The sequence below is a fragment of the Capsicum annuum genome, chromosome 9 (genome assembly GCF_002878395.1).
Source record: "Capsicum annuum cultivar UCD-10X-F1 chromosome 9, UCD10Xv1.1, whole genome shotgun sequence".
NCBI lineage: Eukaryota > Viridiplantae > Streptophyta > Magnoliopsida > Solanales > Solanaceae > Capsicum > Capsicum annuum.
The window spans coordinates 35,572,233-35,599,069 of record NC_061119.1 but is presented as its reverse complement, the minus strand read 5'-3'; the positions used below and the strand labels follow the sequence as shown (position 1 = coordinate 35,599,069).

The window sequence follows — 26,837 nt, the reverse complement described above, 5'->3', positions numbered from 1 at the left end:
CTTTGGGAAATACATCTGGGAATTCATATGTTGTTAACACTGATTCAATATTAGAGGTTTCTGAGTTAGATTCTTGGACTTGAATGAGATGGTAGACACATCCCTTAGATATCATTTTCCTTGCCTTAAGGTAGGAACTAAGCTAACTCTTAAGTACTGAAGTACTACTTGTCACGACCTAAAAGGCCATGAGTGGCACCCACACTAATCTTCCTGTGGGAGAACCATCTAAATCAAACCATTATCCAAACATTTCATCAATATTACGATGATATCATTATAAATTAGCATAATAACAATAATTCAAGACTAATCATTATTAATGAAGAAGTCAAAAAAACTACTTACTAACCCCCAAGACCCGAAAGTCATCATACAAGAACTGCTAACAAAGATCATGTCTAAAGAAATATCCAAAAAAAAAGTAAATAAAGAATATTTCATTGCTCGAAAGATGACCCATGGAAACCAGGAGACGGAGTGCTTACCCTTGGATCAGGATCTGCTATTAAACTCTAGAGGTGACGTCATGTCTGAACCTCTAGAACTCTTTCTACACTTAACAAAAGAAGAGCATAGGGTAGTATCAGTACAAACCCCTATGTACTAGTAGGTATCATAGGCCAACTTAATTTAATTATACGTACACAACATAAATAAAATAACAAGTAGACAAGCATCGTCATAGAACAAATATTCAATAAATCAACAATAAAACAACAGCAGGTTAAATAGTGCTCATGAGCAAGTCACATAAGCATCAAGAGTATCAACCATACTGTAAAACATCCACAGAATCAACACAAATATGTACACACATGCTATGGGACTTATTTTTTACCAAATAGTCATGACTTGCAGGGAACAATCTATGTTTACAATCTATGTTTATGTACCATACCGACGTGGTACCCGATCCAACATATACATATCCTTACCGGCATGGCACTCGATCAAACATATACATATCCGTACCGGCGTGGTACCCGATCCAACATATACATAGTTGTACCAGCGTGGTACACAATCCAACATATACATATCCCTACCGGTGTGGTACCTGATCCAACTATATATATCCGTACCAGTGTAGTACCCGATCCAATATATACATATCCGTACCGGCGTGGTACCCGATCCAACATAAACATATCTGTACCGACGTGGTACCTGATCCAGCATATACATATCCATACTGGATTGGTACCAAATCCAACATATACATATTCGTAATGGCGTAGTACCTGATCCAACATATACCTATCCGTATCGGTGTGGTACCCAATCCAACATATAATTGTGGTACCCGATCCAACATATACATATCCATACCGGTGTGGTACCCGATCCAACACGTACATGTCCGTACCGGTGTTGTAATCGATCCAACATAAACAAGTATTATCAATATCAATTCATACAACCTCACAGCATACAACACAATGCACAAAGTTTATAAGTACATTTAAAGTCACATGACAATTCCATTAAGTAAATTTTCAATAATCATTTATACATGCATTAACAATCCAAACATCAGCAATTTCAAGCATGTCCGAATACCAATAAACAAGTATCTAATTTAGAAGCATACACACAATTAAGTCGAGTCTAAACTCCAATTAAACCATAAACCACCTCAATCAAAGAATCCAAACGCATGCTAATTTTCAAGGGTTTTGCCTTTTCGTAAAATCTCCAAATGATCAAAATCTAAGGTGTAGATACTTTATTCTGAAGCGGTGAATGTGAAACAGTGTAGAAACTGTTGTGCCCCTCTTTCTCTAAATTTCCTGATGCTATTGATATTATATATGGTAAACCCTAACAACTTAATTTCCTTCTTGTATTAACCACATAAGTTAATAAATTAAAACTTTGACCCATTAAGTCTCTAATTATATTCATTATTTAAACTACCCAACCAATGACATAACTTACTTCGAAACACCTCAAGAATCGATAAAACTATTTTGATAAGTCATAAATCAGTATACAAACTACGATGAGAACTAAAATAGGGAATATGAGAAAATTTCAAAAACGACCGGGAGGGTCGTTACATCAGATACAAATTAAACAACCGTTCATCCCCGAATGGCAACAAGAGATAAGAAGGGAAAATAAGGAATTACTGAATCGACAAAAAGACAGAGATACTTACTATGCATGTCTGCTTTGGTCTCCTAAGTGGCCTCCTCAAGATGATTCTTCCACTGGACCTCACAGACATAATCTCTTTAGTCCTCAACTTATGGATAACTTAATACCTAGTCGATCCTATGCGTACCTCCACCGCCCTAAACTCAGAAGGTTCAATTAGTATACAACAACATAAGGAATATTCTTCACCCATATATATATATATGAAACTATCCTATACTGGCTAATAAATATAGGTGCATACTCGTGATAGGTAATGCACATGCAGAAATGAATGCAAAGTACACAATCAATATCACAACTCATCATAACTGTCCTCATCAGGACCATCATTATCGTAATCAGCTTCTGACCTTACCATATATCAATACGTTATCAATAGTATCCTCTGGCTTTGTTGGGTATCAATATCATCACAATAGTATTTTCTAACCTTACTGCTGGCCTTATTGGGTATTAACATATCACCATAATTGTCATTACCGAATAACATACACTATAATACTCATAAAAAAATAGTCATATCACCTTAGAATATCTATTTATTCAATACTTTCCAACTACACGTTATTAGCTAACCAACACTTACTATAATAGAATCACTAGTTCGCTAGTAATCACATCACCTCTAGTTATTAGCTTAAATATTATCCTTCACATAATCCTTATTGACGGGATAGAAACTAACCACTATTTATTTAATAGACAATATCTAATATCTAGTCAAGTTTCATCACCAGACCAAAAGCGTTATTTATCCACCATTTATTATTATAAACTAATCATCTTATATCTATTAATCATTACTAAATAACGCATTACTACTTGTCACCTAACCATCTTTTAATAACCGACAACATTTATTATCTAACCATCATTTACCAACTAATCCTTGCTTAACTGTTCATTAGTTAACCATTTAGCAACTATTCAAAACTATTAACATCTCACCTCATATTACCAACATCTCTTATTATCTCATCGCATTCACACATAACCCCTCGTTTACTGACTAATCGACATCACAAACTTAGTCATCAATATCCATTAATCTTCACCTATGCTAGATCCGACCTCACTATAAGTCACACATTAACCATTGCTAGCTACCATGCTTCAACTAAGTAAGATTCATTAACTAATACATTAGATTCCTAGTCATCAAGTGCTATAGTCCCCTAATAGATAACTAGTTACCACATAACTTAACCGTTAATTAGGCATAACAATTGTAAGATCATATTTTAGCTACAACACATCAATTACTGATATAATACTTATGAATGTACCAGATCTATGCATACCATCACCCGTATCCAATCAATAAAGTCGTAAGTAATATACCACATCTTCCTTCGTCCCATACCAGAGAGATGTGTATAAAACATATATGTATTCATAAACTGTAACGATATCCTTTACACTAATAAACATTCCTCGGATATTCAATCATTATCATACATAGTCTTTGGCCTATTAATTTATCTGAAATAGTCACAACATCATAATCACGACCTTAAACCCTTATACATACCCAAAACTCATATCAATAATCATATTTATAAGTCATAGCATATCTCTAATCATCTCACATATAGTAGGTATCTCACACATTAGAGGCATAATATAGATAGACATGTAATTGTCTATAAGATATCTTATATCGATAGGTCATACATCATAATTACGAGGAATGTCACCTCTCTAGGCCAATTTGCATATATAAGAGGAGATGAGATTTTTATAGGCCACATAACGTATTTAGGAGGAATATCATCTCTAAATGCCCAATATCACTTCCACAGAAATTATCATAACTATAACTCACAACCTATAATCCAATAAAATCAATACGAGTTACCAAATTATGAATTAATCTTATTTTATGGTTTAATAGCCACACCTATGTCTAACATTCGCAACTAAGTCCACCAGACTTAACACAAGCTTAGGACTAAGTGGGCCAGACGATCCCACTTCTAATCCTCAATTTTCATAATTAGGCACACTATGCCCCAAAAAGGTATTTAGTTTATCTTCTAGATGCCAAGTAATCCATATTCAAGCCAAATATAGCAACTTCGACTAGAAACAAGGTACTTAAGTCAACTCTATCCAACTTATGATTTCAAGACTACCACACTAGCCCAATAAGACTAAATATACAAATCATGCTTCAAATACTTAAAAACATCCCAAACATAGGTTTACATTATAACCATGCTATGACTAATCTAAATAAGAGAGGGAAAGTAATAGGATTCAAAAGGAGGTATAATCATGCCATTTTATGGGTCCCATAGAATTAGAGCCTACAACATACTATCCTCCACAGCATTGTTAATATCAATCTAATCATCATACCTTAACCACTCAACAAGAAATATCCACCAAGTATCACTTAAGGAAAGATCAATCATGCCATTTAATAATTTATTTATTATCCCATTCAGGATCATCCTTAAATATTTTAAGAATGTAAGTGAGCCATTGATTTTGTATTACCACTATCATGGAAATTACTATCCTCTAAAAGTGTCATATATCAGCCAACTTAGTAGGATATATAAATGTATAATTCAGACATAAGGTCAAGTGAATAATAATTTGTCTTCTCAAAATTTTTCCTAATGCATAAATCCACAACTACAACTTATGTCCTAACAATTACTAACTCAATATTTTTCAATGACAAACACTTCATGGTCAAGCCAATCCTCTCTTATATCACTAACACCAATTTAGGATATACAGAGTCATTTTTTTTTCTACCTAACAATATTTTTATTATGGGATTTACTTAACTCTTAATCACCTCAAGAGTGGTCCCCATACCACTAGCACATAAGCAACGCCAAACAAAATAAATCGATTGTAGGTCATTGACAGTCTCATCACCAATATCACATTCCAGACAAGTCATCAATCAAATTCTATAGGTATCAATAACCTCTACTAGCTTTTGTCGCTTTTATTTAAAACACACTATTTTGTGAAGCATTAAGAATTCGTTCACATAAGGAATCAAAGATAATGTCACTTAGCTAGTCCTCGCAAGGAACCCATTATAATTTTAATGATAGAACGGCACAAAATTTTTAAATACGATCCTAATGACCGGACCACACAAGGAACCCTAAATAATATCAAATAATCAAACTACATACGGATCTATCCACAACATCATTACAAGAACCTCTCATTACAGAAAACACATATCACCTCTGTGTCTTAGTCATGTCACTTTTTCATCGTCTTTCCTTTACATCATATTCTCATATCATCCTCTCAATTCTCATACCATCAATCTCATCAGTATAATAGTACCAAAAATAAATAAGCACCATAGAATTTCTAGTTTCATAATAACAAGAAATCAAATCATTCCATCATATTTATCAACAAAATAAACTTAGTCAATTTTCTTCACTTAACAAAACAATTCACAACAATGACAAAATCTAGTAACACAAGTTTAGCAAAATATCAAACACAAGCAATTAATAAGTTTACAACTTTCACAAGTCTCTACTGATTAACAATAACTTTTAGACCTTATTAATAGATACCAATTGAAATCTCCTAGAGTTTTATTAAAAATTATTAATATACCAATCGAAATTATCAAGATACTAATTGGATTCAATATAGTAGTCCAAGATTAGGATGGCACAAAGAGGGAAAGAAAGGAAAATGACTTCTACATGCCTCATAGCCTTATAAAGATTGGGTGTGGGGCCCTACACACCAATCTATGGAACTCTACTTAACATTGATCTTATTAATAGATACCAATTGGAATCACTAGATACCAATTGAATTCAAGTAATAACATGTAAGAAAGAAGAATTTGAATTTTCCTAGTGTCCTATAGACTATCGAAGAAAAGTACGGACATCTCTGCACCATTCTACAAGACTCTACTAGACATGTTCTTGTACGATGAGATCGATGAACATAGGGCTTTGATACCAACTTTCTGACGACCCAAAAGCCTATGAGTGGCACCCACACTAATCTTTCTTTATGAGAACTATCTAAATCGAACCATTATCCGAACATTTCATCAATATTATTATAAATTAACATAATAACAATAATCCAGGACTAATAATTATTAATCTAGAAGTCAAACAAACTACTTACTAAAACCCCCAAGACCCAAAAGTCATCGTACAAGAACTACTACCAAAGATCATGTCTAAAGAAATATCCAAAAATAAAGTAAATAAAGAATATTTCATTTCCCAAAAGATGGAAAAGAACAAATAACATGACCCATCACAGCCTGGAGACAGAGTGCTCACCCATGGATCAAGATCTTCTATCAAACTCTAGAGATAAGGTCATGTCTGAACCTCTAGAAGACTTTCTACACTTAATAAAAGAAGAGCATAGGGTAGTATCAGTACAAACCACTATGTACTGGTAGGTATCATAGGCCAACTCAATTTAATAGTATGTACACAACACAAATAAAATAACAGGTAGACAAGCATCATCACCGAACAAATATTCAATAAATTAATAATGTAGAAACAATAGGTCAAATAAGGCTTACAAACAAGTCACATAGCCATCAAGAGTATCAACCATATTGTAAAACATCCACAGAATCAACATAAATATGTACGCACATGCTATAGGACTTATTTTTGCCAAAATAGTCATGACCTGTAGGGAACAATCTATGTTTATGTACCATACCAGCGTGGTACCTAATCCAACATATAAATATCCGTACTGGCGTGGTACTCAATTCAATATATATATATATATATATTCGTGCTAGCGTGGTACCCAATCCAACATATACATATCCGTACCAGCATGGTACTCGATCTAATATATATATCAGTACTGGTAGGGTACCCGATCCAACATATACATATCTGTACTGAATTGGTATCTGATCCAACATATATATATCCATATCGGTGTGGTACCTGATCTGACATATACATATCCATACCAGAATGCTACCCAATCCAACATATACATATCCATATCAGCATAGTACCTGATCTAACATATATATATCTATACCAACGTGGTACTTAATCCAACACACACATATCCATACCAGCGTGGTACCCGATCCAACATAAACAAGTATTATAAATATCAATTCACACAACCTCACAACATACAACACAATGCACCAAGTTTACAAATACACTTAAAGTCACAAGATAATTCCATTAATTAAATTTTCAATAATCATTTATACATGCATTAACAATCCAAACATCAATAATTTCAAGCATGTCTGAATACCAATCAACAAGTATCTAATTTAGAAGCATACAGACAATTAAGTCAAGTCTAAATTCTAATTAAATCATAACCTATCTCAATTGAAGAATCTGAAAGTAAAATAATTTCCAAGGGTCTTTCCTTTTTGTAAAATCTCCAAATGATCAAAATCAGAGGCGTAGATACTCTATTCTGAAGTGGTGAATGTGAAAAAGTGTAGAAAGTATTGTGCCCCTCTTTCTCTAAATTTCCTGATGCTCTTGTTATTATATATGGTAAACCCTAACAACTTAATTTACTTGATGTATTAACCACATAAGTTAATAAATTAAAACTTTGAACCATTAAGTCTCTAATTAAATTTATTTTTAAAAATACCCAACTAATGAGATAACTCACTTTGAAACACCTCAAGATCGATACTATCCATCTTCATAAGTCATAAATCTAGTTACAAACTATAAGGAGAACTAAAATAGGGAATATGAGAAAATTTAAAAAACGACCAGGAGGATCATTACACTACCCCTCCACTCTAGGATGGGCTCATTTGGAAACTAAAATTGGACAATTCTATTTCTATAGTCAACTGAGGCATAGCAGGAATAAATCCAATCCATGTCGATAATGACATCAAAATCGGTGATCTCTAATTCGACTAAGTTTGCTGAAGTGACTTTCTAAGACACCATAATCGGACAGTTCCTGTATACCCACTGGGCTATGGTAATTTACCTAATGGGGTAGATACTGAGAAAGGCTCTGCTAGAATTTCAGGACTGACCCCAAAGTTAACAGCTATATAAGAAGTTACAAAAGACAAAGAAGCTCCTAGATATATCAAAGTATTAACATACAAATGGAAAACTTGTAACGTAGAAGTGACCACATCAGGAGAACTTTCCTAATCCTATCGAAAATAAAGTGCATAGAGTCTATTTTTGTATTGCCCACTGGTGGTAATGGAAGCGACACCCTGCTAATTCAGATAATTGGACTGAGCTAATGGGCAGTTATGCTGACTCTTTGAACCCACCTGAGGACACTGTCTAACTCTGTGGCCTGGCTTGCCATATCCAAAACACATATCATTGTCAGCTATGTAGACATCCTAATGATTTCTTCCATACTTCTGGCAGAGATATTTTATTTCGGCACTACAACACTACCCTGGGGTTTAGGACTTGACGCCCTATCTCTATTGTTGTCTTTGAATTTTGGCATTGGAGAACTGGTTGAGGATGGAGCTGGAACTAAATATTTCAAGAAAAATTGAGAATGATTACCACTCTCTAACTTAGGCTGGGTAAAGTTGAAGCTACCTATTCTAGCTCTCTCATTCTCCCTCCCCTTCTTTTTAGTTTTAGCCTCCTCTATCTGCTAAGCATAGACCATGAGCCTGGATATGTCCATCTCATTAATCAATATTGCGGTCTTACACTCATTGACAACACTATTTGACATACTACACACAAACTTAGTCATCTTAGATTTGCTATCTGCTACCACATGAGGAATGTATTTGGCTAATTGAGTAAAATTGAGAGAATACTCTTGTACCGTCATGTTTCCCTTCTTCAAATTTATAAATTCTAAAACTTTTGCTTCCCTTAACTCTAGCGGGAAGAACCTATCCAAAAAAGTAATAGCAAACTCCTCCCATTCTATAGGCCCTGCATCTACGACCCTCTCTGCTCTCTACTATTTAAACCATGAGTGAGCCACATCCTCTAAATAATATGTAGATAGCTCAGCACTCTCACTAGCTGTCACTCCTATAATTTTTGCAACCTTTTGTACCTAATCAAAAAATTCCTATGGGTCCTCATCTGACTTTGACCCGATAAAAGATGGAGGGTTTATTCGGGTGAAGTCTCGAATCCTGACTACATCAGTATTGGCCATGAGTTGGATAGAATGATAGCTGGTAATTTATAAGGGGCTGCCATAGAATGAGCTATGGTGGTAAAAGCTGCTCTGAATTCAGCGTGGGTGATGTTGGGTGAATTTATGCATTCTAGCGCTACTATTCTAGCTTTTTTAGCCTTATTTTTAGGATGATTATTATGCTATATATGTTAATAATGATATAAATGAGAAATTATGTGTCCAAGTATGTGTTTATAATGTTTAATGGTGTTTACTCATAAGTTTTGATTCAATTCGACCATTTAGAGTTCAACCGAGAAAACTAGTGTGACTAACTTGAGCTACGTGTTTTTCTAGTCTATTTTTGTTGAGTTCTAAAGTATTTTAATGAGTTAATAAGGTTGGTAGTATATTTTTATATGTCAAACAACTTAGTTTTAATGTTCAAGGGTCAATTGGATCAAGAAAAGAGTGAAAACAATGAGTTAAAGCTCAATATGAATTTAGCCTATTCTTAGCTCGTGTTTCTAATTCATCGGTGAGGATGTTGTGTTATTTTGAGATCTTAATTAATGTGTTTAATGATTTAGGATGCTTGGTGCATGGATTATGATGATATATTAAAGATATAGAAGCTTCAAATCAAGTGGAAATAACTCAATAAGGCTCGGAATGCTCAACAAAAGCCCAAGACGCAAATTGGATGCAAGTTGCACCCCAGAAAAGTATTAGGCGAGTGTAGACTATACAGGTGGCCAATAGAGGAGTTCAAAACATCACTGGATTCATAAGACGCCCAAGGCTTTGGAAATATGGCACGTGTAGCTTAATTTGGAGTTTTTGAAGGCCCCGCGACGGATTGAAATCGCAAACAGCTAGTGGAATTTGACAGAGTTTTTGACAATTGTTAATTTGCATGTCTCCGCATCGCGCCGATGCCCAAAATTGGGATAATTCTGCCCAGCTGAAGTAAAATATCATGGAAACCAAATACAAGTCAATTTAGGACTTGGATACTATAAATATAACTTCTCAAACTCCGTTTTGATCATCTTGGGACCTGTTGGAAACCCTAGATCAACTTGGAACATCATTGGAGGATACTAGATCATATTTTTAGGTTTTTTCATACTTTAATTTAGTTTTTTTAATGGTTTGTATCATCATTCCAAGGGATTGGATGATGAATATTTCCAGTAAAGACTAAAACCCTCTTTCCCGGGTTGAGGCCAAGAACATGAATACTTTTTAATATTCTTTATTGTAGTTTAATTTTGGATTATTATTTGGCTTATTTTTAATTTATTGATCCTACTATTTTAATGATTAGCTACCATTAGAATAAATCTATATTTTTATGTGAATCAGGGAAGAGAATCATAAGATTGAAAGAAGAAATTAGGGAACAAGGTTCTTATTCTTTTATTAAAAAAGGGATTCGAATTAGCATCTAGGATAGGGATATACCTAGAAGCCTTGTTTGGTTCAATTGCAAGAATATAACTTATTGAATCTAGAAGAATTATTATATCTCTGTGGGATTTGTAGTTGCAACATTCCATAGATAGAAGATTTGAGGTCGGGAGACCAAGATCGTGGCATAACCCTTGCGAATCATCAATCCGATAACCAACTAAACTGCAATAGGAATAAAGATTTGTATGATTGTGAGAAATTCCTCAACCCTGGGCTTTCTTCCATTGATGGTCCCAAGTATTTTATTTTTACTCATTAGTTTATATTATTTTTAATTTACAAAATTAAATCTTTATTTGTTACTCTCCTCAATTAGTTAAACTAGAATTAGATAGACGGTGAACGCAAGTCCCTGAGAGATCGATACTTGGGCTTTGTGAAAGCCAATTTACTACTTGATAAGACCACGTACACTTGCGTGTATGCTTGGTTGCTGTCAAGTTTTTGGCGCCATTGCCGGGGATCGAACTTGGATCACCTTGCGTGACAGATGGGTCCCTGAGAGATCGATAATTGGTCTTCCTTGAAGCCACTATATTACTTGATAAGACATGGTACACTTTCGTGTACGCTTGTGTACTGTCAAGTTTTTAGCGCCATTTCCAGGGACTTGTAATTAGGCAACTATCTTAATTTTAGTTTTTCTATATTGAATTGTTAATATTTTTTTGTTTTTTTGTTTCTTTTTTTTTTCTTTATTTCTATTTTTCTCACACTCTTCTTGAGATGTCATTCTTAGATAATGGTTTTTGAGGGATGATGATTCTTGTCATTTTTGTGGAGGACCTCACCATGAGGCTTTTTGTCCAAATTTTGATCCAAGCATTTGAAGGGGACCTGTTTGTTTCCAAACTTTGGAGCAACCCACATGTTGGTGTGTGGTTTGTTATAGTCTATATCACTCTGCAGATATGTGTGCTTTTACTCCTGATTTTGTTATGTTTATGGAGATAACTATGGAGTTAAGGATATACTACCACTACCATAAGAATCGCAGCCACTCGACTATCATCTTTCTTTTGAGACTGAAATTGAGAAGGTGAATAAGAGTAAGAGTATTGAGGATAGTATAAATTTTGAAGTAGGATTTATTGGGCCGTACTCCAAGCATTTTTCTACATTATGTTTAGATGATGTCTTGTCTGTGGAATCATTTAAAATAGTAGAAGAGTGTGAAGATGAGGAACAAGAATCGTATATTCTTGATTTTACACCGGATAAGAAATATAAAAACACACCTCAGCTCAAGGTCGAGTGGTTCATCATGCATCATCCATTACTCGATTCATTGATCTCTGTACCACCTCCATATGATCAAGGCAAAAAGATGAATGCGATATTGGGGGTGAAATTCATATCCTCAAGGTGGAGGAAAAAGTTGATTGGGTCGTGCCACGACACTAAATTTGGCACTTCTTCGGAGGCAACCCAAGTTAAGTAGGTTTTATTTTCAATTTTTATTGTTTATTTTATGTAGTTTTTTATTTTTGGTTTTGTCATAGGTTAATGGAAAGTCTGAGTACCATAAACTTGACCTTGAAGCATGGCAAAGATGGAGCGTGGGGTTCCAGGAATCCCCTCTTTATGAAGATGCTACTAGCTAGGCCTAGGAGCCTCAAGGAGTATTTTTATTTCTTACTTGTAAATTCACTTTGGGGAAAAAGTAGATTTTTAAGTGTTGGGTGGGGAAATTCCCAAATTTTGACTTAATTTAAAAAAAAAATTAGGTTAGAAATAAGTGAGATATTCTTGTTGGTTCTATTTTTGATTGCATAATGCAAGAGGGTTTGTTGAAAAAAGCATGTTAATTGAATGAATTACTATTTTTGAGAATCTTAGGCTCATGTTTTATGACTCTACTATTTGTTGGCTTAATTTTGAATTCATGCTACTGTTTGGTCGGTTGTCTATGATGATCATATTGAGTTGAGCATGTGCCATGTGTGTGTGAGATTTTTGTGTATTCCTTGTTGCATGTGATGTCTAGAACTTGCCCGGTATATGTGTAAAGCAAAATAAAGAATGTGGGTTTAGGAGATGATATAGGCATTTCTTTGATAACAATGTTTTATACCTTTTTTTTACGTACCCTTGTGCATTATCCTAGTTAAACCCCATTGAGACTTTAGCTTTTTCTTTGGTAACCTCATAAGTAGCCTAATCCCTTCTTGGATAGACCATAATTTGATCCAAAAAGCTTCTAAGTGCTTTAATTGAAAAAGAAAATGAATTTAAGAAAGGAGTTTGAGAAATTAAAGAATAAAAAGGTGAAATTGATGCCCTAAGGTAATAGTTATTGGTGTATAATTGATGTGTGGTGGATGGTTGTGATATAATTTATGCTGAAAATATTGCCATGATTGTGAAGAAAGAGAAAAATTGATTCATGTGGTAGTAAACTATGTGTCCACCAAGTGTTTATGAAAATACTTAAAAGAGATGGGGCAAAAATAATAGAGATGGGTAGACAAAAGTGGTATAATTTGGTTGTTGGAGATTGGTTTTAAATGTATAATGTAGTGTATTAAAGCGCTTAGAGAGGTCAGTCACTATTCTTGACCAAAATAGTTCCTACCTGTCCCTTAGCCTACATTACAATCCAAAAAAATCCTAATTGATCCTAAGCTTTACATTCGATTATTAGTGGAACACTACACTAAGGTCAAGCCTATGGTTCATTATGTGTAACTTGTGAATTCTTTGTGAGAGTGAGCGTAATTTGATTGTTGTACCCATTACATTATGAATTGCATTATTTTGAGTGATTGTGGGTAACTCTCTTATTGTGAGGGGCACATGTTTGATGAATATGGGTGATTTGTAAGATGTTTTTAACTGAATTATGTGCATGAGTTTTGTACTTGTGGAGTCCATTCTTGAGGATAGGATGTTTTGGAAGTAGGATTCTTGAGCTTTCAATTGTGCATAACATGCTTAGTGTAGAAACTTGCATTCCATGTAGTCATTGTAGTTCTAGCTTGAGTGTCTTGCATGTAGTATAAGTGTGGATTCTGTTCAGCTCATGGTGTTTATAGTTAATAATTGTTCGAGGACGAACAAGGCTTTAAGTTTGGGGTGGTGATGTTGGGTGAATTCTAGCGCTACTATTCTAGCTTATTTAGCCTTGTTTTGAGGATGATTATTATGCTATATATGTTAATAATGATATAAATGATCAATTATGTGTCCAAGTATGTGTTTACAATGTTTAATGGTGTTTCCCCACAAGTTTTGATTCAATTCGACCATTTAGAGTTCAACCGAGAAAACTAGTGTGACTAGATTGAGCTAGGTGTTTTTCTAGTCTATTTGTTTTGAGTTCTAATGTATTTTAATGAGTTACTAAGGTTTTTAGTATGTTTTTATATGTGAAACAACTTATTTATAATGTTCAAGGGTTAATTGGATCATGAAAAGAGTGAAAACAATGAGTTAAAGCTCAATATGAATTTAGCCTATGCTTAGCTCGTGTTTCTAGTTCATCGGTGAGGATGTTGTGTTGTTTTGATCTCTTAATTGATGTTTTTAACGATTTAGGATGCTTGGTACATGTATTATGCTGATATATTAAGGATATACAAGCTTCAAATCAAGTGGAAATAACTCAATAAGGCTCGGAATGCTCAACAAAAGCACAAGATGCAAGTTGGACCCCGGAAAATTATTGGGAGAGTATGGAATGTACAGGTGGAAAATAGAGTATTTCAAAACATCACTTGATTCATAATAGGCCCAAGGTTTTGGAAATATGGCGCGTATAGCTTAATTTGGAGTTTCCAAAGGCCCCGCAATGCGTTGAAATCTGGAATAGCTACTGAAATTTGGCAGATTTTTTGATAATTGTGAATTTGCATGTCTCCGCATCGCGCTGATGCCCAAAATGGGTATAATTCTGCCCAGCTGAAGTAAAATAGCATGGAAACCAAATACAAGTCGGTTTATGACTTGTATACTATAAATATAACGTCTCAAAATCCGTTTTGATTATGTTGGGATCTCTTGGAAACCCTAGATCAACTTGGAACATCATTGGAGGATACCACAACTTATTTTTAGGTTTTTTTCGTTCTTTAATTTAGTTTTTTTTTATGGTTTTTATCATCATTCCAAGGGATTTGATGATGAATATTTCCATTAAAGACTAAAAACCTCTTTCCGGGGTTGAGGCCAAGAACATGAATACTTTTTAATATTCTTTATTGTAGTTTAATTTTGGATTATCATTTGGGTTGTTCTTAATTTTTTGAGCCTACTATTTTAATGATTAGCTACCATTAGAATAAATCTATATTTTTATGTGAATCCGGGAGGAGAATCATAAGATAGAATGAAGAAATTAGGGAACAAGGTTTTTATTCTTTTATGAAATAAGGAATTTGAATTAGCCTCTAGGATAGGGATATACCTAGAAGCCTTGTTTGGTTCAATTGCAAGAAGATAACTTATTGAATCTAGAATAATTATTGTATCTCTGTGGGAGTTGTAGTTACAATATTCAATAGATAGAATATTTGAGGTCGGGAGACCAAGATCGTGGCATAGCCCTTGCGAATCATCAATCCGATAACCAACTAAACTGCGATAGGAATAGAGATTTGTATGATTGTTCGAAATGCCTCAACCCTGGGCTTTCTTCCATTGATTGTCCCAAGTATTTTATTTTTATGCATTATTTTAGATTAGTTTTAATTTAAGAAATTACAACTTTATTTGTTACTCTCCTCAATTAGTTAAACTAAAATTAGATAGGCGGCGAACGCAAGTCCCTGAGAGATCGATACTTGGGCTTTCTTAAAGCCACTTTACGACTTGATAAGACCACGTACACGTGTGTGTGTGCTTGGGTGATGTCAGTGGGAGATATGTTCGTCCAGGGCATCTGCTTGAATGGGCTGAGGTGCTAACTGATTTTTGGTTCTCCTTTTATTAGACTTTTTGGAAGGCATGTTCTGTAAACGAAAAGGAAAGAACGGATTAGACTGAGAGTTTAACTTGAGATCTTGTTCACTCACATGGCATGATTATTGAAAGAAGCAAAAATTTTCCTAAAACATCTCTTAGCCTTCTGTTCATAAGTGTGGCGCTCTACACACTCATGCATAAGACTCTACTAGATGCGGCTTTCAGACTTCCTAGGACTCTATTGAACCTTAGGCTCTGATACCAAGTTTGTAACGCCCTCATTCTGTACCTCGAATGCTACACGGGATTCATAATCCCGAGGGACCACAATCTAACCCATGACCAGTACTTGCTACAATAATTGAATAATAATACTATAATTATGCGGAAATTAGGCAGAAACTTGCCATAAGGTTCAAACTAAAAGTAAATATTGAATACTGATGCATCTGTCTGAAAAGTATCTAGTGTCTGAACAATGAGCTAACAGGAGAAGTCCCAACTAAATTTGACTACTGAAATAACTTGAGTACTGAAATACTGAAAAAAATAAGTCTGTCCTCGAATAATGAGAACTCACCACTAGTTTTCTGCTGATGGATCGGGTTGCGACGTTTTATCTGGAGCCCATGCTTCTGAACCTATGATATAAGACATCATAGTGTAAAAGAAAGGTATGAGTTAGTACTTTGATTGTACTGGTATGCTAGTGAGGTAGACTGAAGTGCATGGGTTCATATCCATGAACACTACTGACTAAATAACAAGATTATAACTGAATAAGAATACATGCATGAATACGTAAACTGTAACTGAGATCATAATAACACTAGATGCTGAGTTCTGGATTACTCATTTACTGATATCTAAGTTTACTGATACTATATAACTGATAGCTGAATGACTGTATTTGACAGTCCTGATTCTGTGGAACTGTGCTGGGTTTTGTACTGAAATTAGTGACTGTATTTGATAGTCCTAATTCTATAGAACTGAACTGAGTTCTATACTGAGACTGGAACACAAACTGAGACTGTGGGAGGTAATCACTTAACGGACATACCGCTTTGTGAATAGATTAAGGTCCAACCTATAACCCCACTTGGAAGGGTGTCAGTACCGTTCCATGGGTAAAGATAACTGTGAGTTAACCCTCTCTGACAGAAAGCTCTTTCATCAATCCTCACTTCCAGGAAAATTTGTATGAGATGTATAAACCCTAGTTTGGCAAGAAGATATCTCAACTAAAGCTGGCTACGTAGTTTTGTAACACAGGGATTGCTACTAAGGGTCAAACCTTCTGCTGGCAGGAATACCCCCATCCCTGAGTTTTCTCGGTGCTGAATCCTACTCCCAACTGAATAGACACTAAATTGATTCCTAGTTCATACTAGGCTTGACTGAACGGTTACTGATTATACTTTCTAATGGAATTGAACTGAGTTCATTGAGTTCTGTTGACTGACGAAATACTATTGAATTCTTTGAACTAACTAAATTTACTGAGGTCTGAACTGAATACTGAACTAGACTGGACTGATACTGAGTCTACTGAGTTTTTCCTGAGTTTTGTAACTGATTGAGAGTACTACTGATCTTGACATATATGAGATTATTCAATAACTGACACTGGCTCTACGTAAACAACTAAATTGTTGGGTATTAAATACCCCTAGGACTCGATAGCATGAAAAGTAAAGCATCACATGATCTTGCATAGAATAGGAATGCACACTTGTTTATAATGCATCTGTAGAGGCATTTTATCAAATACTTGAATGGCATGCACTAGTATACATGCTAACATGATATAATCTCACTATTTAATTCACATGAATACCTCATCAAACGCTTGGAAGGCATTGTGTATGCACAAAGTACTAATCAACACATGACCATCAGCTACCACGTTAGCTTTAACTAGGTGATAGTGAAGACTTATATCATAGTCCTTGAGAAACTCCAACCATCTCTTCTTTTTGAGACTTATCTCCTTATGAGTGAACACATATTCTAGACTCTTATGATCAGAAAAGATATCTACATGCACTTCATACAAATAATGTCGCCATATTTTCAAACAAAAAACCACTGCCAACAGCTCCAAATCTTGAGATAGGTAATTCCATCATGCACCTTCCACTGCCTAGAAGCATACACAATCACTTTCCCATGCTTTATCAAGACACAACTAAGCCCCACCCTAGATGCATCACAGTAATCCACAAACCCCTCATTACCTTCTAGCAATGTCAAAATTGGAGCCGAAATTGGATTATCTTTCAACTTCACAAAACTCCCCTCACAAGCATCCGACCAAGACAACTTTGCCTTTTTCTAACTCAACTTAGTTAAAGGAGCAGCTATCATAAAAAAGCTTTCCATAAACTACCGATGATACCCAGCCAAACCCAATAAGATCTTAATGTCGGTTGGAGGCATGGGTCTAGGCCACTTTTTAACCACCATCACCTTTTGAGGGTTCACAGTTATCCCTTTTCTAGAAATAATATGACCAAGAAAAGTTACAACGCTCAATAAAAACTCACACTTGGAGAATGTGGCATACAACTGTTGTTCCTTCAAGGCTTATAATTGACCCGACCCATCTAGGGGCCTTGTGGTAATGAGCATCCCAAGTCTATCCAGGATTGGGGACCACTCCCTGTTACCCAACCCAACCAGTATTAGAATACCTTGAGTTGGCTGAGTACCGATCAAATAGCATGGTAGTATAAATGCACAAGTACTGACTTTGGGATAGGTCTATTCCTAGACCAACCCTATCAAGTCATCCCATCACACCAAATCGTACCAACTATACCAAACCACCATTCCAAACCGATACCATAACAAGGGTCATAAACCAGGATAAAACCAAATAAGTTCCAAAACATAATATGATTAATCCTAGAATAAAATACGATGGAACAGTGAGAACTTAAGTCCAATGATGTCAACCCACCAGCTTATTTCAATTCCTAGGCTGACACCAATACCGATCCCACCCATTCCTACCCATAGCAGTACCACAAAGCCTCTAACAAAAAGAGTAAAAATATATAGTTGGGGCATGCCCCAGACCATAACAAAAACCAATTTCCAAGATAAAATCAAAGTCTCTAGAAATATCCATAACATGAAATGTTTCAATAAAATGGAAGCTCACCACTTTAATTATCAGTTATCCCTGAGTTAATCACTCTGTAAGAGGAGTAGAATGCCAGTTCCTACATAACATGGGTATACAACCGCTCGAAGATGGGTTAGCAAGTGATTGCTAGCATGAACTCAGGATAAGGATAAAATAATTCCATTTATATAACCAAGTAAAACCATCCATATAAACATAACCGTACATATATATCTATAACCATGCTGGTAAAGGGGACTGGGATTAGCATGTCGTTAAAACCTTTACCTAGGTTGTGTAGCTTTGCCATCCTAAATGACCCACGGGATATATGGGTTCAGCTTTCCCTACTAAAAGGGCTCTAGTGCGTGAAGCCACACGACCAGGGAAAAAGCTAGGATGACTAGTACATCCCCCAAAATATAGTGTGACATCATGCACACAGTCACCAAGACCAACATCATATCGACAAATATGAGTTTTCAGTTTTGGTCCCCCCAAGACCTATACCTTCCAAGGCTTTTCTACACACCCAACCGTTATTTCCCAATTAAAACCATTAACAAGCATCCAACGAATCCATTAACCATTTATTACCTAAGGCCATTAATAATGGTATCTTCATACTAATAAAATCTTGCAAGATTGTCCATTTGCCAACCATACGCAGGTTTAAGGGATTCCATGTACCCTTCATGATTTCCAGTTAACCAAAACCATGGCCACCAAGGACTTTCCAATCCATTTTAAACCATTTAAACTACTCATACAATTAAGGCTTCCATTACCAAGTTTAAAACCATGCATAAGTTTTAATGAAAAAAATGATATTATAATGAAAACATTGTTAAAGGCATTCTGTCAAACACGTTAGGGGCATAGTATTTCCAAAACCAAAGTCCATTACTAAAGAACCATTTCCATGCAGCCAATTATCAAAAAACACCATTAATTAATACAAAAGCATAATTAAAACATGGGAAAACCATAACCAAGCATTTATAACCAAAACCCCCAAATCAAATTTCAAAACCCAAAATCATACAATAATGAACTCATAAGAACATTGTATAAAACTATGCCTTTAGTTGGAACTAAAAATGAGGGAAGAGAACATGCCTTAATTATCAAAGTAGATGGAGATAAATCACCAACAAGATCCCCAAATTAGTCCTCTAGTTGAAACCCTTTCTTTCTTGGACAAAAGCTTTTGAGAGGATTACAGAGTATTTAGGAAGAGTTTATAAGTATTAATGAATAGAATAATATAGTGAATAGCCTCCCAAAGGAGTTAGAAGTCGGGGACCTTATTCAGATATGTGGGGAAATATCCAGAATATCCCGACTTAAGTTACACAAAATCTCATCACTGGGGTACAATTGACCCTCACGAGTCGTACCCTTGGATAGTAGTTGTACCTACCATTCATATCCTAATCCTTAACCCTTGGACCCAATACTATCTAATGTATGAATCATCCTACCCAAGTTCTATTGATAGAATATGATCCGTACACTTCATTGGTATCCCTGGAATGATAGAACATAGAAGGTTTGAACACTATCCACCATACGAGTCCTGGGTATGACTCATAACCTGGCTTATGGCTCCTGGTGAGCCACTCATACTTAGATGCCACTTAAGGTTAAGGTTAAGTGAAGGAACTAAACAATCCAAATCCAACTATATAACTCATACCACCAAGTCGTACCTATTCCAGTGTCCAAAATCCATCCTACCAAACAATACTATTAAGCATACGATTAGACCATACCCTCTGCACCCCAACATACATATCGTATCCATGAGTCATATTGGTTCTAGAAACCTATATTCCAGGAAATTATCTAAGTTCCAAAAACTAGGGTGTTTTATTCTCCCCCACTAGAAACATTCGTCCCCAAATGACGGACAAGGTAGGGATGGCCACATGCACTAGTCATTTGCATTATCAAATATATTTCCAATCGAAAACAAAGTTTAAAAGCACAGAGACAAAGACATTATTCTTTCCTTTAACAAGATCAGAAAATAAAGATGTGTTAAAGACACATACCTTCCACACGAATCCCAAGATTAGAAAATTGATGTAGATACTTGGACTTTATCTCCTCCTCCGCTTCCTCTGTAGCTTCTTCTACCTTAAGGTTCTTCCATAAAACCTTAACCAAAGCCAAATACTTTATCTGCAACCGACAAACCTGCATATTCAAGATCTCATCTAGGACCTTTTCATAAGACAGAGAGTCTGAGATACCCAACCCTTCTAAAGGAACAATCGAAGAGAGATCACCGAGACACTTCCTCAACATGGAGACATAAAATACCGAATAAACCAAAATTAAGCTAGAAGGTAACTATAACTCGTAAGCAACATTACCAAGCCTCCGTAGAATCTCAAAAGGACCAACATATCGGGGACTGAGCTTTCCCATATTCCTAAACTACACTACTCCCTTTATGGGAGATACCTTGAGGAAAACCTTATCCCTAACCTCAAACTCCAAGTCTCTATGCCTAACATCTGCATAGGTCTTTTGGCGACTTTGGCAGCCTTATGCCTATCCCAAATCACATTTACCTATTCCATATCCTGGTAAACCAAGTTAGGACTAAACATATATGCCTACTAAAGCTCAAACAAACTAATAGGAGATCTATCCATCCTGCCATACAATGCCTTAAAAAGAGCCATACTAATACTTGAATAATAGCTATTGTTGAAAGAAAACTCTACTAAAGGTAGATGCTCAATCAAATTGCCACCATAATTGATCAAACAAGCCCAAAGAATATCCTCAAATGTCTTAATAGTTCTCTCTACTTGTCCATCTATCTGTAAATGAAAAGTAGTACTTAAACTGACCTTATTACCCAACCCTTTCTAAAAAGACTACCAGAAATGAGATGTAAACTGTGTGCCACGATAAAAAATAATCTAAATAAGTACCCCATGCAGCTTCATAATATCCTAAAGATATAACTTTGCATAATCCTCTACCAAAAAGGTAGTCCTCACTGGCAAAAAGTGAGCAGATTTTGTCATCCTACCCTTGATGACCCAAATCAAATCATATTGATTCTGAGATCGGGGAAGATTGGTAACAAAATTTATATTGATTACCTCCCATTTCCATTCGGGCCAAATAATCTCTTGATATGACCCACCAGCTCGCATGTTTTCAACTTTCACTTGTTGAAACACCAAGCACTTGGCCACAAAATCAATCACATCCCTCTTCAGACCATTCCACAACTACATCTCATTGAGATCATGATATATCTTTGTGGAACTAGGATGAATGACATAGCACGACTCATGCTCCTTAGCAAAACTTCTTTACTACAAATTGTCAACATCAGGAACACACAACCTCTCATTATACCATAAAGTACCATCACCACTAATCTCAAACACCATTACTTTTTGCTCACCAATATCACCCTTGATTTTTATCAAGATAGGATCCAGTGCTTGCTTCTCCTTGATATCCACACTAAGAGATGAGCAAACCACTTCTTGTACCATTATACCTCTTTTCTTAGAGTCCAAGAGGCGAACTCTATTATTAGCAAAGCAGTGAATATCTCTCACTAATTCCCTTTTTCCTTCCGCCACATGAACCAAACTCCCTATGGATAACATATTAAGAACATCAGCTACCACGTTAGACTTACTTGGGTGATAGTGAAGACTCGTATCATAGTTCTTAAAAAGCTTTAGCTATCTCCTCTTCCTGAGATTAAGCTAATTCTGAGTGAACACATACTGTAGACTCTTATGAATAGAAAAGAAGTCCACGTGTACACCATAAAATAATGCTGCCATATTTTCAAAGCAAACACAACCACCAACAATTCTAAATCATAAGTAGGATAGTTCCTCTGATGTACCTTCAACTGCCTAGAAATATAGGCAACCACATTCCCATGCTGCATCAACAGACAACCAAGGCCTACTTGAGATGCATCATAATAGAACATAAACCCATCATTTCCTTCCAATAAGGTCTAAATTAGGGACAAATTTAGCTTATCTTTTAATTTGCCAAAACTCCCCCACATGCATCCGACAATGAAAACTTAACCTTTTTTGAGTCAACTTAGTCAAAGGAGCAGCTATCCACGAAAAGCCTTCCACAAACCACCTATAATACCCAAGAAATCCCAAGAAACTATAAATATCAGTTGGAGTCATAGGTTAAGGCCACCTCTTAACTACAATGAGCTTTTGCAGGTCCACCATAATCCCTTCGCTAAAAATAACATGACCAAGAAAAGTCACAATGTTTAACTAAAACTCAGACTTAGAGAACTTGGTATACAACTGTTATTTCTTCAAGGTCTACAATACCACACAAAGGTGATTAGAATGATCCACATCACTTTTGGAATAAAATAGAATGTCATCAATAAATACAATGACAAAGAGATCCAAGAACTTTCTAAAAACCCTATTCACAAAGTCCATTAATGCAATCAGAGAATTAGTCAATCTGAATGACATAACAAAGAATTCAAAGTGCCCATACCAAGTATAAAAGCCATCTTACGGGTATCCACCTCCTTAATCTTTAGTTGATGATACCCTGATCAAAGATCTATCTTAGAAAAGAACTTGGCACCTTGCAACAGATCAAAAATATCATCTATCCTGGAGAGAGGATACTTGTTCTTGACCATCACCTTATTCAACTTCCTATAGTCAATGGACATCCAAAGGGAACCATCCTTCTTAAACAGGAACAACACCAGGGCATTCCACGATAATAAACTAGATAAATAAATCCCTTATCTATAAGATCCTTAAGTTGCTCCTTGAGTTACCTTAACCTAGGAAGATCCATTCTATAAAGAGGAATAGATATTGGATGAGTGTTCGGAACCAAGTCAATTCAAACTCTATTTCTCTATTAGGAGGAACACCAGGAAGATCATCTAGAAAGACCTTATGAAACTTATTTACCACCGGGACTAACTGAAAAGATAGACCCTTCGAGTTAGAATCCTTAACATATACAAAATAATAAAGATAACCTTTAGAGATTAACCTCCAAGCTCTAAGAAAAGAAATAAACCTCCTCATGGGAGCAAGATGTAAGACCTCACAAAAGTTTTAGCTTAAATCTGTCCTTTAAGCTTGTTAAGGGGTCCCAGACTTAGAAAATTTTAGCTAAGTATCAAGATTTATAATCATTTTAGCCTTCCAAATTTGGAGGATTTTATTTCCGGCCTTCTCAGCCTTGGTTTGTCAATTTTTAAATTGATTCATCATCAGGGTCACTTGTAGGTGATCTCAGGCGAGTTTCAAATTTTTTGGACTAGCATAAGGGCGAGTTTAGATGCCTAAAAATAGTGAAGGGTCACGGTAGCCCCTCATTGCAAGGGCCAGTAAAACCAAGTAAGGGTTGTGCCGCGATGGATACTTGACCCAAGTAGGGGTTGCATTGCGATGGTTATTTTACCTAACCAGGGCTCACAATGTGAGGGCATCCCTATTCAACACTATTTTAATATGGGTTGTGGGGGAAAATGGGTTATTTTCCCCACGCTTATATAGCCTTAACACGAAATAAATCAGCCTATAGGGAAAAATCTCATTCTTTACTCATAAAACTCTCCCAAAAGCAAGTCCTAGCCTCATCAAGTTTAAGAATTCAAGTCTCAAGAACTCACTTTGATCTTCTCAAAAGTAGTAATCAAGGTATGTGAAGTGTTCATCCAAGAGTCCCATCTACCCTTGGAGTTCAAGAAACTATTTTTAAATGTCAAGTATATGAATTTCATGAATTCCATATTGGGTTTGATAATATTCATGTTGATAATGATTAATTGAGTTTCAAATCCATGTTTCATGATAAATATCATGTGGGGTTAATTGATTTATATGTGTTACCCTGTGAGATCATGCCAAAGCCTTCAAATTGTGAATTTGATATTGGAAATTGTGTGCTTACATGTTGATTAATATTATGTGCCTATTTTATGCTTTTCAAGAGATTGATAAATTAAGCATGTAAGTTGAATGGTGAAATTTTATCATTTATCATATATTCCTGTTCATGCCATGCAAGTGTTTATTAAAAAGCCCCAATGAATGAATGTTGATCAAGTACTTAGATTACATGTTTCAAACTTGTGCCATGTCTCTTAATTTATGCTATCGAGTCCTGGGGGTATTTATACCCGCCAATTTAGTTGTTTACCTAGAGCCATGGTTAGTCATAGAATAGTACCAGTTAGGTCATGATCAGTAGTACTCTTAGTCAGTCACAGAACTTAAGAAAAACTCAGTAGACTCAGTACTAGTCCGGTGTAGTTCATTGCTCAGCCCAGACCTCAGTAAAATCAATCAGCTAACAGAATTCATTAGTATTATATCATTCAATGAAACTCAGTGAATCTAGTTCAGTTCAGTTAAATAATAATATTAGTAATAGTGCAGTCCAGCCTATTATAGACTAGAAATCAGTTCAGCGTCTATTCAGTTGGGAGTAGGATTCAACATCGAGTGAACCCAGGTATAAGGACATTCCTGCTAATAGAGGGTTTGACCCTTAGTAGCAATTCTTGCATTATAGAACTACATAGCCATCGTAGGTTGAGATATCTTCCTGTTAGATATTATGAAGGTTTTTATATCTTATTCGAGTTATCCTGCCAGCAAGGGTTGATGAAAAAGCTTTTTTTAGAGAGGGCTAACTCACAGCTTATCCTTACCAGTGGCATGGTATTGACACCCTTCCAACTGGGGTTATAGGTTAGACCTTAATCATATTAGAGAGGGGCATGTCGGTTAGATGATTACCTCCCACAGTCTCAGTTTCATATCACAGTCTCAAATTAGAACTCATTTTAGTTCTATAGATTCATGACTATCAAATAAACTCACTCAGCTCAGTAAAAAACTTAGTATAGTTCAATAGAATTTAGGACTGTCAGATACAGTTATTCAGATAATCAGTAATATAGTATCAGTAAACTCATATATCATTTATTACTATTCAGATTCAATACTTAGTAATACCATAATCTCAGTTACAATCTATGTATTTATGCATGTACTCTTATTTAGTCATACTCATGTTGTTCAGTTTGTATTATTCATGCATATGAACCCATGCATTTCAACCTACTTCACTAAGCATACCAATACATTCAAAGTACTGACACATGCTTTTCTTTTGTGCTATGATGTCTTATATCATAGGTTTAAACGTATGGGCTCCTGAGCACCCTTAGCAGTTCAAATCTTTAGCTTTCAGAAAAGTGGTGAGTCCTCATAGCTTGAGTACATGCTTTTGATTTTTTAGTATTTTAGTATTATGTTCAGTAGTCAGAGTTAGTTGGGGACTTGTCCCATCAACTTCACAGTTTAGACAGTTTAGAGGCTTTTCAGACTAAAGTATTTTCAAACAGTTGTTCATTTTTTTAGTACTTACATTCAATTTTGGTATTTTGATACCGCATTAAGATTTATTTATAGATTTGAACCTTATGGAACATGTTTCTGCCTTTATCCACAATCATTATAGTATTTATTACATAGTTATTGCAGCAGGTACCAGTCATGGGTACCTGATCTCTATTTACACTCTCTTTCTAATCCTAGTTTCTGCTCCATTTATAGAATATGACTCTAAAGAGGACTCAGGAATGAGGAATAGAAGACTAGTCAGCCCCTCAGCCCATCCATTTAGATCCTTTGGGCGAGCTATCTCCCACACGGAGTTCAGAGCAGCCTTCACCACCCTAGCTCTTTTTGTGGTAGCTCAGAATAAATGTCCAACTGTGGTTTTGGACAACCTAGTTGCTAATATTATTGCTTCCAGGATTTAAGACTTCACCCGAATGAACCCTCCATCATTTATTGGGTCTAAGTCAGATAAGGACCCTTAGGAATTTCTTAATCAGGTGTAGAAAGTTATCGATATCATGGGGGTAACTACTGTTAAAATTGCTGAATTGGCCACATATCAGTTATAGGATGTGGCTCACTCATGGTTTAAATAGTGAAAAGCAGAGAGGGCCACAGAT

At 35.6% G+C, this 26,837-nt stretch overlaps 1 protein-coding gene across 1 annotated transcript in view; it reads right to left on the bottom strand.

Annotated features, from left to right (window-relative positions):
- Positions 1 to 22,329, bottom strand: part of LOC124887053 — a 48,344-nt gene extending 26,015 nt beyond the window's left edge. Inside the window, exons 1-2 of the mRNA XM_047396222.1 lie at positions 22,225 to 22,329; positions 20,857 to 21,001 (exon numbers count right to left, since the gene is read on the bottom strand). Coding sequence (XP_047252178.1) covers positions 20,857 to 21,001; positions 22,225 to 22,329 — 250 coding nt within the window. The remainder of the gene's footprint in view (positions 1 to 20,856; positions 21,002 to 22,224) is intronic.
- Positions 22,330 to 26,837: the final 4,508 nt, after the last annotated feature.